The sequence below is a fragment of the Ahaetulla prasina genome, chromosome 2 (genome assembly GCF_028640845.1).
Source record: "Ahaetulla prasina isolate Xishuangbanna chromosome 2, ASM2864084v1, whole genome shotgun sequence".
Lineage (NCBI taxonomy): Eukaryota > Metazoa > Chordata > Lepidosauria > Squamata > Colubridae > Ahaetulla > Ahaetulla prasina.
In genome coordinates, this window is record NC_080540.1 from 91,947,546 (window position 1) to 91,971,448 (window position 23,903).

The window sequence follows — 23,903 nt, forward strand, 5'->3', positions numbered from 1 at the left end:
GTGCAGAAATTCATGGACCAATGAATAGCTCTTCAAAATCTGACATATATTATTGGTGTTTTAATTTTATTGTTGAAGAGTTGCTATAGGTACATGTTTTTTCTGGGGCTGGATATCCAGGGTTCCCATCTCATCTGGGACTCTTTAACCCTTTGTCAGAAAGTTCTTGGTGTACTTCTAAAATTCACAGGGGTAGTCATTCTGGAGCTCCGCACAATCATTGTACAGTAACTGCACTGATGCTTGTTTGTCTCCCTATCCCTGTAGAATTTCCTTTGCATGCACACTGGATGCTAATCTTTATCTTTCCTCACTCCGATATCCACTCACTCAGCTTAGCAGTACAGTAGGCTGTTCATGATCTTGGTTGTTGGGAAAGCAGGAGTTTTATGTGCCCTGCTCAGAACAGGTTGCTGGCTGGCAAATGTTAGTTGGCTCAAGTTGTCATTGCTTTCAGCATACACTAGTTTTGTTTTCAAAGAACCTGAGCTAGAATGCTTCTGCTTCAATGTTTCAGTGCTGCATTTGATACTGTTCTTGGAATAAATGTTGCTGTAAAGAAGCTGAGTCGCCCTTTCCAGAATCAAACCCACGCAAAGCGAGCTTACAGAGAACTAGTGTTGCTAAAGTGTGTAAATCACAAAAATGTGAGTAAATTTAATATAGCATTTATTGAAAATATGTATTTTATATTGAAATCAAATGACTACCAAAATGTTATGTATGTATGTATGTATAGGGAGGAAAAGGAGGGAATCTGGAAATGTGAAAAATACTTAACATTAGGCTTATTTAGTATAATTACTGATATGATGTATTAGCACAGCAGCTTGAATTACATTGTTGCTAATTTCATTTATTTTAATATTTTAATAGCATATAGCTTACTGTACCTTTGGTAAAGATTGCTTATTTATTTATTTATTTATTTGTTCACATTTATATACCGCCCTATCTCCCTAGGGACTCAGGGCGGTTCACAGGCAAGTAAAAATACATATAAATACAGATTAAAATAACAATTAAAAAACTTATTCTACCTAGCCAGATTATTAAAAAGCAATATAAATAGTAAATAATAAAACCCATTAAAATCCCATATAAATTTAAAATCTAATCCAGTCCTGCGCAGATGAATAAATGTGTTTTGAGCTCGCGACGGAAGGTTCGGAGGTCCGGAAGTTGACGAAGTCCTGGGGGGAGTTCGTTCCAGAGGGTGGGAGCTTATACTGAGGTTTGAAGTTATACAAATAAGCTTTTATATGTGGCTAATAAAATAAAACATGTGAGCCAGTCATTCACTCTCAACTCTAGAAAACAAACAATGACAAACCACTTCTGAAATCTTGCCTGAAAAACTGCAGGGATTTTCTATGCAGTTGTTAGGAGTTAACTCTGACATAAAAACACCAAAGGAAAAAAAAAAGGCCAGAAAAGTTTAATGATTATTAATAATATTAATAGATTTGAGTGTTCATAGAATATCTGAAAACATTACAGTTCTGGAGTAAATGTATCTGTCAGTTGTCATTACAGTCTAAGATAATGTCATGTAGTAAATTTTAATAATTTTCATTAAAACTTCACCAACGTTAATGAATTATGATAATTATAGGAATTGCTTTCTGTAAGGTGAAAAATATGTAGAATTTATTGTTCTGAAAATAATTTTATTTACATTAGCTTTTGTTTCATTTTGTAATAATTCTACTCTGAAAGCTGTTTGAAAGGGTTTTTTTCTTTAATATATACTTTAACTGTAAAACTTCAGATATAACTATGTGCTCAGTGCAGCCATACAAAACTATATATAAGAAATTGAGATAATATTGTTGAAACACAGAAGATCTATTATTATATTAGAAGAAACTAAAGCAGTTCAGATTTTTCATAAAAATCTATTTACCATATATATTAATTTTGCCAAACATTGCTGAAAATGGAATGATGGTTCATTGGCTTGCATCATAAATTTGCAACCAGTATTTCTACAAATTTATTAAAATGGTCTAGACAATAACATCTTGACTGCTCTTTATGGTTTTGTGACTCTTCCTCCAAACGAATATAGGCTTGATTATACTGCATTACTACATTTTTACTACAGTATTTTAGAATCTTTATACTGTAATGTATATTCTTTGATCTTAGCATTTCCAGAATGCTTCATATTAACAGTTACTGAATGATCTGATTATTATATCATCATTGTGCAATTTTATGGTTGTGCTAATTTTGTTTATTTCTATCTGAATTCTGGTTTTACAGATAATTAGTCTATTAAATGTATTTACACCTCAGAAGTCATTAGAAGAATTTCAAGATGTGTAAGTTTTTTTTTTTTAATTTATTGAGTTTTTTCATAAATATACATTTTGACCAGTGGTTGGATTCAAGTAATTTAACAACCGGTTCTCTGCCCTAATGACTTCTTCCAACAACCAGTTGGCCAAACTGCTCAGAAAGTTAACCACCGGTTCTCCCGAAGTGGTGCGAACTGGCTGAATCCCACCACTGATTTTGACCAACAGTAAGCTGAACATAAGCTGATACATCTTCCTAATGTATCCTTAATGATCTTTCAGTAAATATGAGAAATGTATGTATATATCTCTGTCTGTCTTTCTCTCTGTCTAATTTGTTCATTTTTAATCTTTACTAAAGATACAAGTAGTTTTCAACTTAAAACCATTCATTTAGTGACCATTTGAAGTTGCAATGACACTGAAAAAATTTCCTTTAACACAAACTGGACAAATAAAATATTTTAGGATTTCTTCACTGCCTGTATAAATTTCAGCTCAGAATAGTAGTAAGACAAGTTATTTCCCATTAAAATGCATATTGGAAATGATTTTTAGGGTACAATAACCTGTTCGGTATATAGTTCACATTCTTGTTTTAACTATATTCTACTTTGTTGTGGACAACATGCTGTTTTAAAAAAATCTGTCTATCTCTCTCCATCCCTCCATCCATCCCCCTATCTATCTATCTATCTATCTATCTATCTATCTATCTATCTATCTATCTATTTATCTAATCTTCTGTAGTTGTAATTCAACGAACTTTCAGTTATTAATAAAAAATAAAAACCCACAATAAAAATACAAAGTATAACAGAAACTAACAATAATAAATTTATCTGTAACAGAAGACAGCACCTCTCCAGTAATTCTCTCAACATTCTATAGAGAAGACTTGTCCTATTTGAGAAATGCTAATGCAGTAGTAGGTGTCGCTCCAGTCTTTGGTGGTAGACTAGTCCACAGAATAGGGGAAATTACTGGAAAATACTTTTTGTGGGGTCTAGGACTTTTCACCTCAAACTCTTGGCACTGCCTGTTTCTTCACCAGGGTTTCACCTCCATGTTATTATGCCCCGGCACTTTGGGCCAAAGCATCTCCATCCCAGTCCCTTCACCGTGGCCCATTCATTGCAGTACAATTTGCGTCAGATTTTTGGGCATACAGGACAGTTCAAAGCAAACTGACAGAGCCTCCCTCTGAACTGCAGCCCCTGCTCTACTCCCAAATCCCCTGAGCCCCTGCACCCATTGGCTGGCTTCGAACTGTCCTATGAGCCCAAAAGCCTGATGCGAACTGTACTGTGACGAATGGGCCATGGCAAAGGGACTGAGATGGAGGGGCTGTGGCCCAAAGTGCTGAGGTGTAATAACGCAGAAGGAAAACCGTGGTGGAGAAACAGGCAGTGCCAAGAGTTCGAGGCGAAAAGTCCCATTCGGTTTTTGGGTCCCCACCTTCCTTACCTCAGAAAAATTGATTGAGCTTTTGAGATACAATGCATTTTTGCTGTGCTACCCATGATTTGCATGTTGCTTTTGTAAAGCAATTTGTTTCCTCTGACCTTGGTTGTTTTCTTGCAGATGTTTCATAACCCAAACTAGTAACATCATCAGTGCTAGTGGGAAGTGAGGTTTGCTTTCAGTGTATATACTAATGGCCACTCCCTACTAGCACCGATGGTGTTACTTAGTTTGGGTCTGCAAGAAAACAACCATGCTCAGAGATCACGAAGGACCCCCTTCAAACCTGAGCTACCAATACTCTCCTCAATTGCCAATTTGTCTCCCTGGCTTATTCAATTTTAAATTAGGTATTGGATGGGCACTGGGAAGATCCAGCTGTTAGTCTATACTCAAGCTTGAGTTTGGCTAGTCTTTCTTGAGCCATCTGACCTAACAGAGTTGCTATGGAGAAAAATTTAATAATTCAGTTAAATGTTTCAAGTTTAATACTTTAATCAACTATTTCATTTTAATTGTAATTTTCTGTTTTTTGTTCCATTTATACTAAGTGCTTTCTATTTGATTTTAAAATAAAATAAAAAGTGCATATCTGACTGTTAAACACTATGACCATCCTTGATTAAAATGATTTCTGCATAAACGTTCAGGTAGTCCTCAGTTAATGATTGACCTTGTACAGCAGGGGTGTCAAACTCAAGGCCCGTGGGCTGGATCCAGTCCATGGAATGTTTAGATATGGCCTGCGGGGCCGCCTTGGATCTGGTTGCCAGCGAAGGACTGGCTTGTAGTGCCTCTGCCAGTGAAAATGGAGCTCAGGAGGGCTGCGCGCAGGAGGGGTATTTCCATTCTCACTAGCAGAGTGTTCGGGCCACCACAGGTGCCCCCGACATGAGTGACATCAGGCTGGCCACACCCATCCTGGCCACATCCACCTGGCCCCCTGAGGTCAAATACAACCCTGATGCGGCCCTCAATGAAATCGAGTTTAACACACCTGCTATAGAGCGACTGTTCAAAGTACTGTGCTGCTGAAAAAGCAACTGTACAATCAGTCATCACACTTACGACCATCACAAGGTCCCTGTAGTCATATGATCAAGATTCACGCACTTCACAATCAGCAGGGACTTTCGAAGTCAGGGTGTTTTCCAGTTACGTTTTTGCAATTTGTGTGCTTCACAGCCAGTTTCTAATAAGGAAAGTCAATGGAGAAGCCAACAGTAAACTTGCAAGTCATGGTCATGTGTTTTCTCGCTTTAATAACTGAATGGGAAATGATGTCAGAAATCCATCATGGTCATGTAATTAGTGACCACATAATTTAGTGATTGAGTTGCTGGTCCCAAGTGTTAATTAGGCAAGGGCTACCTGTACTATAGTTTTAAGCCTATGTTATCTCACTTATTGTACTGAAATTATTTCATATTGAAGAAAATACACTGATGGCTTGAACTGTATATGCATAAAGAGAATAGATGTCAATTACTTTTTAAAAAATATTTCAGATATTTGGTTATGGAATTGATGGATGCTAATTTATGCCAAGTTATTCATATGGAGCTGGATCATGAAAGAATGTCCTATCTTTTATACCAGATGTTGTGTGGGATCAAACATCTTCATTCAGCTGGTATCATCCACAGAGTAGGTAGTGCTGTTATAATCACACTATTAATTGACTTTTATTTTACGTTGTTGTGTCTATATCTTCTATAAATCTTTTTCTAGTTCATTTTTCCACCTGTTGAAAAAATAAAAGTGTGTTTATTTTTAAAATTATTTTTTATGGATTACTTAGATGCACTGTTACTAAGAATCTTACCTGCCATGGTTTTATCAAAATACATAATTGGATAAGATTTTTTAGAGCTATATTGTTGCTTTGATACTTGCCTGTGGACATCGCTGAAGAATGCCAACGTATTTTGCACAATTTATTTATTCTGTTCCAATGCAAACAGAAGTGGCTCTCAACAGCTTATAGGAATAATATTAAAATATATTATGAGAATCAAGTTATTTGCTTCTTGAGGAGAGTCTGTACTGTTTTCTCCTTCTTCATGACAAGCAGCACCAGATCCTTCTGTCCTAAGGATACATGAATTGTCACATATAATCCAGCCTCCTATTATGTCCCTGGAGTGGAAATGTAAACATGATATTGTTAGATACCTGCATTTAAATTCATAATGGTTGTATACTTTTAATGCTAATATTGTGGGATCACCATGCCTTACAGAAATGTATGGATGGCTAAATGTTGCTGTCTTTGATTTGCTACAACCCCTCTCTATATTTTCTCACCTTAAATTATTTTTCTTTTCTTTTCCAGAAAAGAGGAATCCACTAAGTAGAAAAAGATGGTGGTGCCTTTTGATTGTAGTGGTGTAGGGGCCATCTCTCTGAAGGCATCCAATTCTTAAGATGAAATTTAAGAGAGTGTCTCCCCCCCCCCAAATTAGCCTCTACCCAATACTGCATGTTCTTAACTATTACTTATCATTTTATTCAGAATTAGGGTTAATGATTAAAGACTGTATAGCCCACCTTGATGTTCCATTTTTTTCATTAATTTTTAAAATAATGTGTTCACTTGGAAGTTCCTCAATGTGGCCTACGCTATCAGTATTATTACACCAGTAAACACCTGATAAAATTATAAAGAAGTGTAAGTGCTTTTCCAACTGTCGAAAATATGCCACTGCTAAGGCAAAATGGGATTAAAGTTTCAGTTACAAATAACTTTTTGACTAGAGGTAACTCAGAGCAGGGTTCATTGGAATTCTCAATCAGCCGGAAATCCATGACACCTTTCAGCATCTGTTCAATGTGATTAATTGATCAATAGGTTTTGCTTGTCATGTATGGCAGCCTAATAATGTGCTGACTTTTAAGGATTATACTACTTTTTTAGCATTTAACTGGATTTATTTTTTGTCTTTAGGATTTAAAACCCAGCAATATAGTAGTAAAATCAGATTGTACTCTCAAAATCCTTGACTTTGGACTTGCAAGAACAGCATGTACTAATTTCATGATGACTCCATATGTAGTAACACGATATTATAGAGCACCAGAAGTTATTCTTGGCATGGGATACAAAGAGAATGGTAAGTTACAGAATAGAAGTGACATGTTTGGAGTACTTGATCAATGATTAGATCTTTCTATTTTTTCACTGTCTTACCACAAGCTTACTGGTTTCAGACTGTAACTTAGTTTTCTTGCCCTGTGAGGTAAATTACCTGAATCAGTTTGGCTATGTTTGTTCAGAGAAGGAGTCTTTCTGTTGAAGATGGAGACGGTATAATATAATATCAAGTGATATAACTAACTCAGCCATCTATACTAAATAGTCCCTTGGAATGAAGGGATCTCATGCTTTGGCCTAGTGTAGGATGTAGCTTTAGTAACAGGAGAAAATGTTTTGTTGAATAGTAGTTCCACAGTTGACCCAGCTGCTCACTTATGCAATTTTAGTTCTCAGCACTATCTGGGAAGTACCTGCCGATTGCTTACAGTAAAAGCGGGACTTCTGTCCTTGATTATTGTATACATGATAGTTGACAGAAACTTTCTGCAATATCTTCATGAGAACAGAATGAAAGCTAATGATAACATTGATTTTCTGAATTGCTAGATAGCAATTGTAATTTTAATGATAAAATATGCCACCTGTGAATAAGCCAAGTGTTTTTTAATTTTCAGAATTGACTTATCCACATGTGGTGCATCTATCACATTATTTTGGTTGAAAATACAGCTTATCCATGGTTGGTTGGCTTTATCGGTAGATTTATATAGGATTTATGGGTACTTTAAAAAAGTATTACCATGTATATTTGCAGAAAACTCAAACTCAATTCTTTGGGTATATTTTGGCATTTAAAACTCTTGGCTGATTCTCAATATATGCAGTACGTTTGTCAATGACTCCTTCACAGTGCAATTATTTTATGAAAATATATGTATAGATTTTAAAAAATGTTTAATTTTTATCCCCATTACACTTAACATTTAATAGTGGATATCTGGTCTGTTGGGTGCATAATGGCCGAAATGGTCCTCCATAAGGTCCTGTTTCCTGGAAGAGATTGTATCCTTTGCAGCTCTTTCAGGGAGTTCAGATTATTCAAAATAAGCTTGTGTGCGTGTGTGTATGTATATGTATATATGTAAAGCAAATTTCTTGTATGCCCATTTTTTATATCTATATATACATTTTATATCTATATATCTATATATATCTATATATATCTATATATATATGGGTATACATAAGATTTACTTTTAATGGTGTTCTGGTATTTTAAATTTGTAATTAGATCATTATTCCTGTCCATATTGTTCCAAAACATGTTAGCTGTTTTACTTTATGCATTGTTATGTTTTAAATGTAAAAATGTTTTTCGTTTTCTGCTTTAGTTCATAAAACTTCATAATTTTATCATTTCACTTTTACTTTCAGTTGATATCTGGTCAGTTGGTTGCATCATGGGAGAATTGGTGAAAGGTTGTGTGATATTCCAAGGCACTGATCGTATCCTTCCCTAATAATCTTTGAATCCTAATTCATATTTAGCAGCAAGTTATTCGATTTATGGGTGTAAAAGATGCTAATTCCATAGCATCTGTTCAGTGGAACAGTTCTTTCTTGTATGAACCAAATTTGTGAAATTTGTTGCTTTAACAAAACAGCTAAACTTTTATTCTTATATTAATTGCATTAATTATAGTTTCTGTACATTAATTGTCCATTACAGGAATTTTATATTTTTGCAGTTTTAATAACGCAACACATTTATTTAAACTGAAAATTCTGCAAACTGTTGCTCAAAATTTAAACTGATTGCTGTTTTCATTTTTCTGCACGATGGAAATTGACTCAACTATGGTTTTGTCTTGTCACTTCTTATCCTGCTACATACCTAAAGAAGGCATGAAGGTTAGAAAAGTATAATTACAAATGCTTAATTTTAGGTATTTTAATGGTTGATTATGTATTAACCTATTAACAATAAAAGAGACGAAGCTTGATTTTCATTTTTTTGAATTTCTACCCTGTGTATTCTTTTATTCTCTAAAGCCTTATGACCAACCTAACACAATTCTTCATGAATGCTATGTCTCCTGTGGATTTCATGTTAATGCTGATTTTCATATTTGCTGTCTTCATATATGTGTCTTTCACGCTTAGTAAAACTCTTTGCAATAAAAATATCTTGGTTATGAGAATCTTGCCAACCTATTACCCATGTTGTTACTTTTTATTTCTGAAGTTGTATTGGATTAAACATAAATTGCAGAAATAATTGCAGTTTCTTCAGAAGTGTTGTTTCTGTTTATGATTGCACAGGAACAGATGAGAAAGCAGTAGTCTTCACATATTAGTGTTTTAGGTCAAGAGTGGATAGCATTTTAGGGTGGAGGCTGTAACTTAGGCTTCTTGATCTAGAACAGGCCTGTCAAACTGGCGGCATGCGAGCTGGATGCGTCACATGCAGGCCACACCCACCCCAGCTTCACAAAGACAAAAAACATCATATGTCATGTGATATAATTGAGTGACACCTGTAACCTAGAAGATCATATACAGAGGATGTAGTGACATCATTAAAAGAGGTGTGACTGAATTTTTTTTGTCTTTGTTATATTTGGCAAAGGGGTGGAGGGGAAGCATATTGCTATAATTCTCACCTAAATTCAGAAGAGTGGCTCCAAATTTGTGCCCTTTCCCCTTCCTATAATTTAGCAGAATCTACAATTTAACTTTTAACTGTGCTATTCTCTAATCTGATGTTCTTCAGAAGTATAAAAACTTGAATTCCTAGAGAGCAAGGCATGAGATTAGTCACATCAGTGATGGAATAAAAAAGCTCAAAGATTATTTTCATAACTTCATATCTCCAGCAAGAAAGGCACAGATTTTTAAAAATTAGCATTACTTTTGAAATATACAACAATTTCCTTCCATATTTATGTTGAAAATTCTTATCTTTATAATGTGAGCCTGCTATATTGTGTTTATCCCCATCCCCACTTTACACGTAGTGCTCTATAGCCATGCTTCTTCAATATACTTTCTAAGTACTTTTTCCCTGTTTGGTTCTCTGGTTGATGTAATGATTTCCTTACCTATCTTACTGATTCCTTGCCAGATCTGATATAATTATGTTAGTGGTGAGTATCAATGTTCATACTGATTGTTGTACAGAGTTTGTTTTATAATCTTGGGTAGAGTAAGAAGAAAAGTAAGCCAAAGAAATGAAGAATTATTGTATTAATATTTTAAATAAGTTTATACACACACATAACATTTTTTGCTCCAGACTGATCGAATCCTTTAATAACAATATTTACCAATACAGAGGAAAAACTGTCTCTATTTGCATAATTTAGCATCTGATTGTTTTGATATTTTATAGTACTAAGTTTTGTTTATAAAATTTATATAGCCACCTATCTTCCTCTCCAACAGGGACTCTTCGGCCATGTGTCAAAGAAGGAACTTTCATTTTGAGTCTTCTATGTAATATGTTAATTCAGCTGACAATTTCATGCTTATGCAAATTGTCACATGGTTAGGGTACCTAGAGGCAGACAGGTTGTACATTATATGAAATACATTAACTACCAGGGGGCAGTATGTAATTGGTTTCATTCTTACTGGGAATCTTCAGTTGCATGTAGCCAGATCTACTCTATAGATAGTATATTAAGACCTACAGAGAAGGTGGATTATATATGCCATTCTGACAGAATCTGTATTTTTGTCTGTCTGTCTAACCTCTCTAGCTTTCTAACTAATTTAAATAGCTACCCATCACTTTCTGAAACACTGCTGATCAACAGGAGCTAATGCTTTGTATATAGTCATCTAAAGTGCAATGTGTTATGAGTTCCAATCCCAGTAGAGGGTTTGAATCCCGTAAAATAAGATCTGCCTGCTTATATCTGACATTTCCTAGTAAGGATGAAACAGATCACCTACTGCCTCCTGGTGGTCAATATGACTGACAATATGTGTCCCTGCCCTTCCAGACATAAAATATGAAAACAGAGAAATTGCAGAAAGAAATTTGAAGTCATGGAATCATGACATCTATGTCTCTATTCCTCTGCTTAAGGGACGATGAAGGAACTATATATGCCATTCTGATAGTATATTAAATAAAATATCAGAACAATTAGCAGCGTAATTAAAGCTAGTTGTACAAATGCACTGAAAGCTCCAATATTTGTACATAACATAATATAACATAGGCATGGCATATTGTAATTTTTAAGTAGCTGTCAGCATTGTCTTACAAGTAGTCCTTGACTTATCACATCAGGGAGTGGAAAATTTATTGTTAAGCAGTGTAGCTGGTAAGTGAGGCAACATACAATTGACCTCTGATTTTACATCCTTTTTGCAACAGTTGTTAAGTGAATCACCTGTGGTCATTAAGTGAGACATCATGCGACTGCAACTTGTAATCTCCTTCTGGCTTCCCCTTGACTTTGCTTGTTGAAAGCTGGCTAGAAAAATCACAAATAGCAATTATGTGACTGACTGCAGGATGCTGCAACTTTCCAGGTGCGAGCTGGTTGCCGAGCATCCAGATCATATGACCATATGATCACTGCAATGGTCATAAATGCGAGGACCAATTGTTAACTTTTGCCACTTTTTTCAGTGCTCTCATAACTCTGAACAGTTGCTAAATGAATGGTTGTTAAGTGAGGACTACCTGTACCTTTTTCTTTTGGAAAATACATATCTCAATATGTTTTCTCCAAAATAGTGACATTAAGCTGCGCATGACAGCCATTGTGCTCTCCTTGTCAGTTGGGCTATGCTCTTTTAACGAAGAGGTTCTATTTAATGAAGAGTCAGCAAGCCTTTAGGGTAGAGGGATAGATTTGGAATTTTGGAACAGACTGTGGATACTCACACAAAACGACTTTCATGGTAGGCAAGGGCAGCAATAGCAATAGCACTTAAGAGTCTAAGACTTACCGTATATACTCGAGTATAAGCCGAGTTTTTCAGCACGTTTTTTGTGCTGAAAAACGTCCCCTCGGCTTATACTCGAGTATATACGGCTTATACTCGAGTTTTTTTTTTTCTTCTTTTTTTCACATTATACCGGATGGTGCAAACTTGGCGGGCTTTTGCATTAGCGCGGGGAAGCCCTGCCGGTGCAGTGAGAGGCGGGCGGGGCCGCCAGCCTTCTCGGCTGAGGGAGGGAGGCTTTCCCTGACCGGTAGCTGCCTCATTTCCCTCCCTCGGCTTATACTCGAGTCCCCAGTTTACCCCAGTTTTTTGGGGTAAAATTGGGGACCTCGGCTTATACTCGGATCGGCTTATATTCGAGTATATACGGTATATACCACTTTACAGTGCTTTACAGCCCTCTCTAAGCGGTTTACAGAGTAAGCAATTTGCCCCCAACAATTTGGGTCCTCATTTTACCCACCTTGGAAGGATAAAAGGTTGAGGCAACCTTGAGCCTGGTGAGGTTTGAACTACCAAATTCCAGGCAGTCAGCAGTCAGCAGAAGTAGCCTGTAGTCCTGAAATATCTATCCGTTTACTTTTAGAAAGTATAAAAAGGTATTGGGAAGTAAAAAAAGAAACCTCGTATTTCCTGTAATCCGGTAATGTGTTATATTTAATTTTGTTTCAGTTAAAATCATTTTTAAGAGTAGAACAGTGAGAGTGTTGGGAGCCAAAGGAAGTGTCTGCAGATGCGTAAGTGCACATGGTTAGAACAGGCTTTATGCTCTAACCACTTCACAGCACTCCTGAAAGATTTTGTTATTGTGAATTAGAGATTGTTCACATAAGGATTTAACAGAGAACTACGGGTAATTTCAGGACACTCATTATAAATACTTAACACCCCCCCACCCCCCCATTCAGTCATCCAAAGGACTAGGCTGTATTTTGTGAATAAATGCAGTTGTTGACAGAGAGTTTAAAAAAATCTGATTTGCTTTAACTATTTGATTTTCAGGTGTTTTTAAAAATATTCAAGGTATCGTGAAATACTATTGAAGAGCATGAGTTCAGAGTGAAACAGAAACTAAAAACAAATCTAGTTCATATACCCTATGAATTTTAGCAGCATTACCCACAGTCAGTCTTGTGAACCTTGTTCATCCAAATTAATGGTTCTTGAGATTTTGTTTTGTTATCACAATTTCTGTAAGAACCTGTTTTGTGAAATAAAGATATTGTTTAAAATAGCACCTAATTTTCCCAAAGTTCCACATATTTACAATATAAAGTTGGAGAAAAGAATATGTTATTTTCCTAAATGAAATTTTTGCAGATATTGATCAATGGAATAAAGTTATTGAACAATTAGGCACACCATCAGCAGATTTCATGAAAAAACTACAGCCTACTGTACGGAATTATGTAGAAAACAGGCCAAAATATCCAGGTATTAAATTTGAAGAACTCTTCCCAGATTGGATATTTCCGTCAGAGTCTGATCGTGACAAACTAAAAAGTAAGTTTATGTATATATGTTTCAGTAAAGATCTAGGATTTTTGTTCTATTTTGCTACATCTTTATAGAAATGTGTATTTGTCAGATTACAAGCCGGAATCTACCATGCTAACTTGATTTTATAATGGAAATTGTTGATTGATTATTTCATTTTTTCAACTGAATCAGCCTGAAGTTCCAATGAAGTAATTTAATCTGAAAATTTAGGTATCAAGCTCCAAGATCAAACTTTAATTTTTTTTAACATTTTGAATGATAGTTTAACTGTTGAACACTACTTATTCTAATTGATACATATATTGAATAATGTAAGAAATTGAGGGTATCTGTTTTTAATTGTCTGATTATATTTACAAGTAGTGCTCATATCAGTTTCATCATCTGATGTTATGAATATCCCAAGTTCCAATATTTCTTATCACCTATATTAATAAACAAAGAATAAATGAACTTTAACAATGAAATGCCTTTAACCTGATAAATAGATAGATAGATAGATAGATAGACAGATAGACAGATAGAATTTTATCTTTATGTATCAAAATTTTAATTTTAAGACATTTTCTATCCCTATTTTCTAGCGAGTCAAGCTAGAGATTTACTATCAAAAATGCTAGTAGTAGATCCAGACAAACGAATTTCAGTAGATGAAGCTTTGCGACATCCATATATCACAGTTTGGTATGACCCAGCTGAAGCGGAAGCAGTAAGTGTACCTTCAGATATTTTTATTTTTATGTATATAACACTCAGTAACAAATATTGCCTTCTTCATGAATTTAACATTTTACTACAATTTACATAACATATAAAGAAGAGATAAATCATCTGAAGAAAGCATTAATACTAAGAATTTAAAATTCACTAAAAGATTTTAATATTGGAAAGACCAATTAGAATAGATGATTCTTGCATTTCACCTTGATAAGTCATTTGGTAATGGTTGTTCATAACGAGCATTTATAGATAAACTTCAGTTCTCTGTAAAAAAATATATTAATTCTAATACTTGAATTAGACATGAAAACTTTATAGATTCCAGTTCAGATGCAACATATAGGCATATCATCATAATCAGTACCACCACTAAGGAGTACACCAAAATATTGTACCCAGTTCCATAAGCATTTTTAACAGTAAGATTTGCATTTGAATTTATCAAAAGATAAAGTAGCATTCTTTCTTTGTTTATAGCCACCACCCCAAATCTATGATGCACAATTGGAAGAAAGAGAACATGCCATTGAAGAATGGAAAGGTAAGTAAAACTTGCAATATATTAAGGAACTTTGATAAAATATTTTGCAGTTATGCCATAAGTAACCGGAATAGAGAGAAAGTGAATGCACCCTTTTGTGTAAATCAGTATCTGTTCCTACTATGCAAATTTATATTCCATTCAATCAATATTGATATTTAAGATTGGGTTGTTTTAATTTAAATGTCATAAGTTGTTTTCATCATCAACAATGAAAACATTTTCATCTGCAATAAAATTTAGAGCTTTAATGATTTTGTCCAAGCAAGACTTACTCTGAGAGCTCAGGACCATATACCGTAGTTGGAAATAGCCAGAAGAGGCCTTCATCCTGCAGTAGATAGACAGTGGCTAAAATGATGATGATGATGATATATAAGCAACAAGTGTATTATTATATCTTACGTCCATATTTATTCTCTTTTTTATATGCAGAGTTAATATATAAGGAAGTAATGGATTGGGAAGAAAGAAATAAGAATGGTTTGGTAAAAGAACAGCCTTCAGGTTAGTCATTGATATAATAGATTGGTTTTTTCTTTTACAATTTTTTTATGGTAGGTTGTATTATCCATGGTTGCTAACAAAGGATATGTACCAGATAAGTTATATATATTGCAATAGCTAATATGCACACATGACTAAAACAAGTTAAAAAGCATACGGACAACAAACAATAGCTTTTTGATTACCAAAAAGAGGCTGTAAAGAGTTAAAGATTTTTATATGGAGGGAGATACATTATTTCTCTTTTGAAACAATTTTACTTAGTGTATGCTTGGAGGCTGGGAATTCTGGTTTATTCAGAAATAGTTTCCTGGGGGGAAAGGGCAGATTCATTGCTCTTGATGGGAAGTAATAATTTGCTTTCTGTTTACCATTGTAATCTCTCTTAATGGCAGTGTATGACACAGATGAATAAAAACAGTGCCCGATTTGCACTCCAAGGGAGTGTATTAAGTGTTACGGATGTCAATTTGCACCTAGCTTTCAGGAACAAATCAAAATAGTTATTTCTATCACTTTTGGAAATGCAAAGTCTATTACTCGTCCTGAGTAAATCACAGGCCTATGGCCCAGCAGATGGCATTACCAAAGGCATTATCTATTCGTGATGCTAAATGTGATTTTCTTGCAACATTATACAGTTCTTTGTTTTTTCTTAAATTAAGCATAGAGAGTAGAGCTGTTAATATGAAACTAGATGTTTGACAACATTCCTTGTAGAATAAGATTATTATTCTTACAGAACTGAAATCTTTTCTTTCCACACATCCGGCACATCACATAAAAGTGCATGTGTTCTGTACTGACTGTGTGTCTTCCCTACATTCTGTCCGGTTTTGTTACCTTAGAGACTACCTTTGAGGGGAAAACTTTCAAATTGGCATTGTTTCTCCATGCATATGTTTTTAAGTGGACATATATCTTTATGCCACATAAAACACCTATGTTTTCAACCATGTCTTGCCTCAGATTTTCTTATGCTTGGTTTACTTAGCACAGATGCAGCAGTGAATAGCAATACCAGCCCTTCTCAGTCATCATCAGTCAACGACATTTCATCCATGTCAACAGAACAAACATTGGCTTCAGACACGGACAGCAGCCTTGATGCTTTGACAGGAACACTTGAAGGATGTCGGTGATCAGCTTTGAAGATTAAGTTTAGCAAAGAATCTTTGCTTCTGTTGGGCCTCTATTGCTTGTAAGTTCATGGAGCCAAATAGAAAACTTCATGTTCCGCATGTTCCTCAAAATAATGCCTGTGATTTTACTCAGTTGCAGTAAAACTGTCTGCTTAATATTGTAGAGTAAAAGCAACTTTGTATCTCAAGGCAAATGAAATATAAACATTAATATAACCTGTTCTGTTTTGATCTATATCAGGTGAGCAGTTAAAATAAGAAGATCAAACAAATCCATGGGCATTCTCACAGATTTTTTTAAAAAACATGTTTATAAAACAAATGTGTGTGTGTGTGTGTGTGTGTGTGTGTTTGAGAGGGGGAAGGAAGGAAAGGAAGGAAGGAAAGAAGATGTAAATCTTGTTGAATGTATATTCTGTTTCTTAACTATTCAATTGCAGTCATATGCCATTCTTAATATATCTTGCTGGTATTCTCAATACTGTATAATATAGACGCAATTGTTTTTCTGCAGAGCACTCTTTTCTTGAGGCCTTTTTCTCTCCATCACCAAATAATATTGTACTCCTTCTCATAGAAGAAGCAAATTTGTGAATTTTTGCTTCACATTTTACATCTAAATATGTTTTTGAATGTATTATTTCAGTGCTTTTCTTTGAAGCGTAAGTGGGATAAGTAAAGATAAGTCTTAATACTTATCATAGTTAGGTTTGTTTTTAAAATAGCAATGTTGGCACCTATTTTTAAGAAGTGACTTAACACTTGTAGGGCCTTTCTCTCCATTGCCTTTTCCTGGTATTACGAGAATCTGATGTTGACATCATATTGGAGCTAACGTTGAGCCTTTTAATAGATATACCTTAGTTGCTTTTGATATATTTTAAGGGACCACTACATAGCTTATAATTACTTTCAAAAATTCACATTTGGGAAAAATTGAAATACATTATAAAAAGTGAAAGGAATCATTTTTAGAACTAAAACACAGAGGTAAGAATTCGAGGTAATCCTCGCTTAACAGCACTAACTGGGACTGGGCTTTCCATTGGTCAGCGAAGCAGTCATTAGGCAAAATATGACATGGCTCCACCACTTCGTGACTGCAGTTCTGGTAGTCTCACTTACATGTGTTAGACAAGGAGTTCACACTTCTCCTGCCCTGCCCTGCCCTGCCACGTTCATCTCTGCTTCAACTCCCCTCACCCACCTACCTGGGTTCTTTTCACTGCCTTGTGTTCCACCACTGCCACGTATCTCTCATCACCCACAGCTGACCTCCACCATCTTCTTTCTCCCCCTGCTGACAAGACACCCTGCAGTCACAAATGTGGGTGGCTGCCAATGCCCGAATTTTGATCACATGATTGCGGGGGTGTTTTATCTTTGTGCTATAATTACAATTTGTTCAGTGACAGTGTAATTTTGAATGGACTCCATTATGTGAGGACTACTTTAGTTATGATAAGTAACATACAAAATATGTAAGGGTGGTTTTTTTAAAAAATAAATACCCAATCTTGAGTGTATTTGCTTTGCTTCAATTTCTTCCTAGCTCTGAACATGAGTGAAGTTGATTTAACAGGAAAATATTTATATGAGTATGTACGTGAACTGGCAGATGGGCATTGTGTTTTAGGGAAGGTATGGTGGATGGAACAAAGTTGTGAATCAAAGCCAGTTGTTACAGTTATTGCAGATATCCAGGGGCGAGGGGTGATTCCCTTGGAAGAGATTGGGAAAGGCATATTGTGTATTACCGCCTTTTTCTTCAGGCACCAGCACTTTACTAGCAGCGCAAACATACGACTGGGAATAAGTCCTATTAAGTTTAATAAGTGTGATATAAGATCATAGCATAAATTCATTGTTTTTAGAAAGAACATTTTTAGCAATAGGTTCTTCAAAACACACTATCAGAATGAGCCCAACACTCCTGATTTCTCCAGATAGAATTTGCCATCAGATCTTTTGGCTATAAGATATTCATACAATTTTATCACTTGATAAAATTCAATTACTAAGTTGCAACTGAACATATTAATTTCCTTCTTTAAACATTCTACTTGAGATACAAGATCCCATGAAATGCCTGCGAGAACTTACATGTTAGCTATTAACGGAATAATCCATGTTCATATTTATCCTTAAACGAATATAAATATAAATTGTGATGTACAGGCACACAATCTCTTATTTGCACTAGTAAGATATTTCCGAAGACAATATTAATGACTAAAATTAAATGAAATATATCTCATTGCTAATTAAAATAAACATGGGAAGCAAAAGAAAGACCAAAGTGAAAGAACAAAGAAAGGTGTTTAACCATATCCAATAAAGCTTAATTCGTAATGTTGTTAAGCATGCCACCAAACTACGTTGAAATAACTGTAGAGCCCCTTTTGCACAAAACCCATTCGATTTACCTGCATGAAATTTGGAAAGAGCATTTCTCACTGTAAATGCTATCTATTTTGAAATGTAATATTGTGTCCCAAAATAATCAGTTTTCCCCTGTAGTAGTGTTCAATCACATTTAGCGCATTGTAAAAAGATAGATTGCTTTTGAATTCATCCCATTCTGCCAAACAACCATACAGCCACGGTTATATTTTTCTTAGGCTATGCTGGGGAGATTAAACTCTAAAATTTACTTGGGATCAAGATCCCAGTTGGTACTGTATTTAACCAAAAAGAAGACAAGGGTGGGAGTTAGGCATAAATGTATATTGATTGAAGTAATAACTACTAATAAAAACTCATTGCCTGTAAAAATTAGGTCCCTCATTCACAATATTAATTGTTCTCCATCTTCATATACCAATATTCTCTGATCCATACAACCTGCCCCCCCCCCCATTATTCAACTACCCAGATGTATTTCCCCCTTTTTTCCAGCAGAAGCCAGCAATTGAACAAGATGGATATAGAATAAGATGAAGGGATGCCTGCAGTAAGAATGGAAAGAAAGAGAAGGGGTGGGAGCATATTGGTTAGAGATTGGGTGGTGGGAAGAGTTACCGGACAAAGAAGGAAAGAAAAGAAAGGACAAGTCAGTTATAATTAAAATGTTTAAATTCAAGCTAATTTTCCTAAAGAAAGCCAGTTGGTATAATGGTTAATGCAGGCTAGAATCAGGTTAGAAATCAGGAGACTGTAAGTTCTAGTCTCAGCTTAAGTACAAAGCCAGCTGAGTGACCTTGGGCCAGCCACTTACTCTCAGCCCTAGTAAGCAGGCAGTGGTAAACCACCTTCAAAATCTTGCCAAGAAAGACTAGAGGGTAGGTACACAATCTTGAGACATTCAGGCTTTGTAGCATGATCCCTTCAGCTATTTGTACTTCATGCTAATTCCCTTGTTTTCATAGCTTTTTCTATTGTCAGCAAGTGTAATACACCACCACATCATTCATAGAAAATTATTTGGGGTTAGGGGATATAGCGGAAGTTCTCTGTATGATCAGAATTTCTCTGCAGCCTTTCTCATTCCACAATGGGGTTGGGGGAGGTAGAGATGATACATTCGGGCATCTTTTCAACTGTCAAGTTGAAATGCCTGACAATATAGGTTTTGTCTTTGTGTTCCTGTAAAAGAACTTTCTTTAATCAGTTTGAAATTATGAAACTGTATAATAATTATGTAATTTTAAATAAAGTTACATAATGTAAGGTTACATGACGCAACTCTTTAAGAGTTTGCATTGTACTTTCAGAAGTACTGTGAAAATTATCCTGTGTTTGGACTATTTTGTAAATATGGGTATTCATCTATACAAACACTGAATATTAAAAAATGTGCTTGCCTCTACAATATATTGTTCAGCAATAGTAAAAAAAATGACATCTACACACACAACTCTTGACATAAAAGGAAACTATTTCTTAATCATTGGTATAGGCATATCGCATCTTTTGGAGAAGAAAAGAGGGGTTTGGAATTGAAAAACAATGGTATGAATGCAGAGGACTTTAAAGTTTGTACTGTAATAGTTTGAGGCCAGTTCAGATTAGATAGATTAATTAGCCCTCGAATTTCTATGCTTTCCATCTTGAAAAATCTCCTTTGATTTTTCTTCACTTTAAAACTATTTTTTTTTATTTTGGAAAGTGGTATCCTATGAAACAGTTCAGCTGTTTCTGAAGGCGTTATAATAGTGAGTATTTTGGCTACAACTAAACTGAGAATAATTATTGGCTAAATCCTTATTTGGAGAGAATGTGCTAAAGAAAGGGTAAAGCATAAATGAGTGGATTATCATCTAACAGGGAACAATGTTTGCTCTAATTATATGTTATAGCTTTTTTGTTTTATGTATCTGAGGAGAAGAAAAATGTATGTACATCTACTGTAGTTGCACTGGGACAACCAGTTAAATGCATACATAAAGAGGGATAGGTAGAGGTAACTTTTATAGCAGCCATAAAACATTAATGCTATAGTTAAGCTACTTCTTTCATGCTTTGGAAAAATCATGACATAGAATTAATAATAGTAAATATCACTGCTCCATTAATGACACATACACATACACACAATTTAAATGATAGAAACATTTAACCTCACTTGCGTAGATTTTTTCTTCTACATCACTTATACCACTTTGTAATAGATTATAAACTGTTTGGAGGACATGGTAAACGAAGGTGGATTCAAACTTTTCTGCCACTCTAGATAATGTTCTTGTTGTAAATCAGTTGATAACATTCTTTTGAGCAATGGGTATGGCATTAAATCGTTAAGAAAAGCATGGACAACTCCCAAGTATGAGGGAAGGAACAATGAATTGAACATTATGATTCAATGGCCATTTTCCATATCTTAACTAATGTTTGGCTAGCATTATATCATCACCAGGCTAAGTATGACTGTTCTAACATTTATTCATTGAGTTGAAAATATAAAACTAGTCAATGTTTTAAGTATAAGGACAGAGTTCTAAGCCTGAAGCATACATTTGCACCACTGGTTTTCTTTCTATAAAAGAATGTAAGTAGGATGTAACATGGATAGTTTTCCATGTTTTGTTTATAAGTTTGATAATGAATCCTACATTTCAGTAGAGTCATTTCTTACTAATTTAGATGAAATAGTATATAATTACTAAATGCTTTCAGTCACCTGTAGTTTGATGTGTTCAAATCAGTTCAGTGTCACTTTTCCAAAAGCTGAGTGTGTATTTGTAAATGTCCAAGTCTTTCTGTAAAAATCCTGTCACGAACTTGTCTACTATAGCATGCTCTGACATTACTGTGAAATGTTTTAATAGACATAATATGTGTACTTCCTGTACTTAACTGCTCACCTGAAAAAAAAAGGAGAATGAAGCAAATTGGCTAATAACTGTTCAATTTCTGTCCTCTACATATTATTTTAAATATACTGAGTAGCTGAATGGCATTGCAGAGATAGAATGGTTTTACAAGTTATTTTTGTATGTGCCCCCTTCTTTGTTCAGAAACATTAGAGTCTGGATTGTTTGGAAAGTGCTTTAAGGAAATGAGTTTACACAAACTTGCATATTTATGATGAAACTATATGAAGAGACGCATGTGTCTGTGCAGATCTTTCTTTAAAAAAAGCCAAGAGGTACATTTCATGATGCAGCAACAAAGGAAGCAAAAAGTGTGTCTTACTAGGAAAATGGATGAAATGGCTTGAAAGTGAAGGCGGAAGTCAGTAGTGCTTCCTACTGCTTCCAATAATGGGTGCCAAAGGCTTAAAGAAAGTTGAGTAATGCTGTTTTAGTTTAGATTAAGTTGACAGAAATTTAGGCTACATTAATTAAATGTAATTATAAGGGAATATTTATGCATCCAAATGTTTACTTTTCAATGACTTCAGTGTCTGTTTACATTATGGTTCAGAGTTGGTTTAAAAATTGTAACACTTGCACCTTCACTGATCCATTCTATCTAAAACCTTTTCTGCAACACGGTATGCTGAAGTCTTTTGTTGCTGTTACATCATGTTTACATTATTATTTTTTTTATTAAAAAAAACATAAATTTAGAGAGAAGGGCTTAGATCGTATTTCTAATTTAGGCCTGGATGTGCCCAGTGTGCCTTGACTCTCTTTTTCCTTTGAATGGCAGATCACAGGTCATATCACAAATACGTTTTTGAAACTCTGTTAGCTTCACAAGATGCTTGTCAACTGCTGGACTTGGGAAATTATTTTGAAAGCTCCTTTGATGTATGGAATTAAGTATAAGGTTTGTTGGATTAAGACTAAAGTAATAGGATATAATAGTATTGATCTGTATCTTTGGGCCATTATGTAGCACTCCATGAATTAGGGGGGAAAAAAACCTCATGTGTGCAGTCTACAAATTTGTGCTAGGCTATACTGCAAGTTGCCAAGTTAATGATGTCTGAATCGTAGAGATTCTGAGTTCCAAAACAGAATTGGTGACCCTTTTAGTTTGAGAATTACTTGCTGGATAAATTCCTAAAATGGCCAAATCCTTTTTTTCCAAGTGCAGATAATATTTTGCAGTAATGAGATCTATGTATAATAGTTGAACTGCAAAATCCAGAAGTGAAGAAATGTATACGAAGAACCTTGATTAAATTTTATGAATCTAAAATCAATAGTGCCTGTAAAGCTGGTTGATGTTGTGATGTATAAAACTAATCAGGGCATATAAATTTAGTAATTCTGTGGGAGCGGAATTTCTTCCTGGTAATGAATGTATTTGTAGAACTTAATTGAAGCTCATGTATGTTTCACAGATTCCCAGGTCTAGTACTCACCAAGTTAATTTCTCTCAGAAGATTCCCTGATTTTTTAATGTCTTTCTTCCATCATGTATACTTCTGAAATCATATTTTATATGTTGGGACATGAAAATTTGCCAAATATTTAAATAATTTGCTTAGAATCTTTTTAATACCATTATGTAACAAATCTCATGTTATATGCACTGTGCATGATAAGAACTTTGTATTGAAGAATTGCAAGCCATCTACTCCTTATATGTACAAAAGAAATCATTCTCATTTTTGAATTATAAAATTATATTTTATTTTTATAATTGTAATTCTGATTGTGAATTTCACTGCCACTAACTCATTGTGGATATTGTAGATAAGCTTGGGTCCTATATTTCAATACTTACACAATTTAAAAAAAATAAAGTAATGCCTTGGAAGTAGTAACATTTAATTAAACCCCAAGTTTAATTGGTTCTAAAATTAAGAAATGAATTCTTCTAAAAGCCAAGAAATAAATGTTTAAAATGAGTTTAAGATTTACATTGTGTTATTTAAAATCTTAATGTTCATGTTGTCATGCTACTGTTCAATTTTTGCACTCCAGTAACTTTTTAAAAAAATTTAAGCATGTTAATTCTTCTCAGTATATTCATGCCTCCTGTCTTTATTGATAAATCATTTATAACATTTTGCATACTACAGTTGAGATTGATGTAGTCCAACACAACTATAGCCCCAATTATTACAGATACCTGTGCATAAAAGTAACATTTTCTTATTTTCAGAATTTATATATGGCTGCACATATAGGTCCTCATTTAACAACTGCATCTTTAGTGACTGATCAAACTTATGATGATGCTTAATGAATGGTAGTCCTAATTAGCCGTCAGTGCAGCCATCAGTGCAGCATTTCTGTGATCACGTGGTCATGATCTGGGTGCTAGTGTCCATCTTGTAATTGCAGCATCCTATGGTCATGTGATTGCAATTTGCGAACTTCCCTGCT

The 23,903-nt window shown here is 34.8% G+C and overlaps 1 protein-coding gene across 3 annotated transcripts in view; it reads left to right on the plus strand.

Moving 5' to 3' along the window:
- MAPK9 (mitogen-activated protein kinase 9) overlaps positions 1-23,423 on the plus strand; it is a 43,718-nt gene extending 20,295 nt beyond the window's left edge. For 2 of the 3 annotated variants that reach the window (XM_058168290.1, XM_058168289.1), the window contains 10 exons: positions 518-647; positions 2,269-2,327; positions 5,276-5,414; positions 6,715-6,880; positions 8,239-8,310; positions 13,090-13,272; positions 13,854-13,978; positions 14,467-14,530; positions 14,966-15,037; positions 16,037-23,423. In XM_058168290.1, the coding sequence (XP_058024273.1) occupies positions 518-647; positions 2,269-2,327; positions 5,276-5,414; positions 6,715-6,880; positions 8,239-8,310; positions 13,090-13,272; positions 13,854-13,978; positions 14,467-14,530; positions 14,966-15,037; positions 16,037-16,179 (1,153 nt within the window). In that variant the 3' untranslated portion in view covers positions 16,180-23,423. Of the gene's footprint in view, positions 1-517; positions 648-2,268; positions 2,328-5,275; positions 5,415-6,714; positions 6,881-8,238; positions 8,311-13,089; positions 13,273-13,853; positions 13,979-14,466; positions 14,531-14,965; positions 15,038-16,031 lie in introns of all 3 variants that reach the window. The other variant, XM_058168291.1, reaches the window with a different exon arrangement.
- Positions 23,424-23,903: the final 480 nt, after the last annotated feature.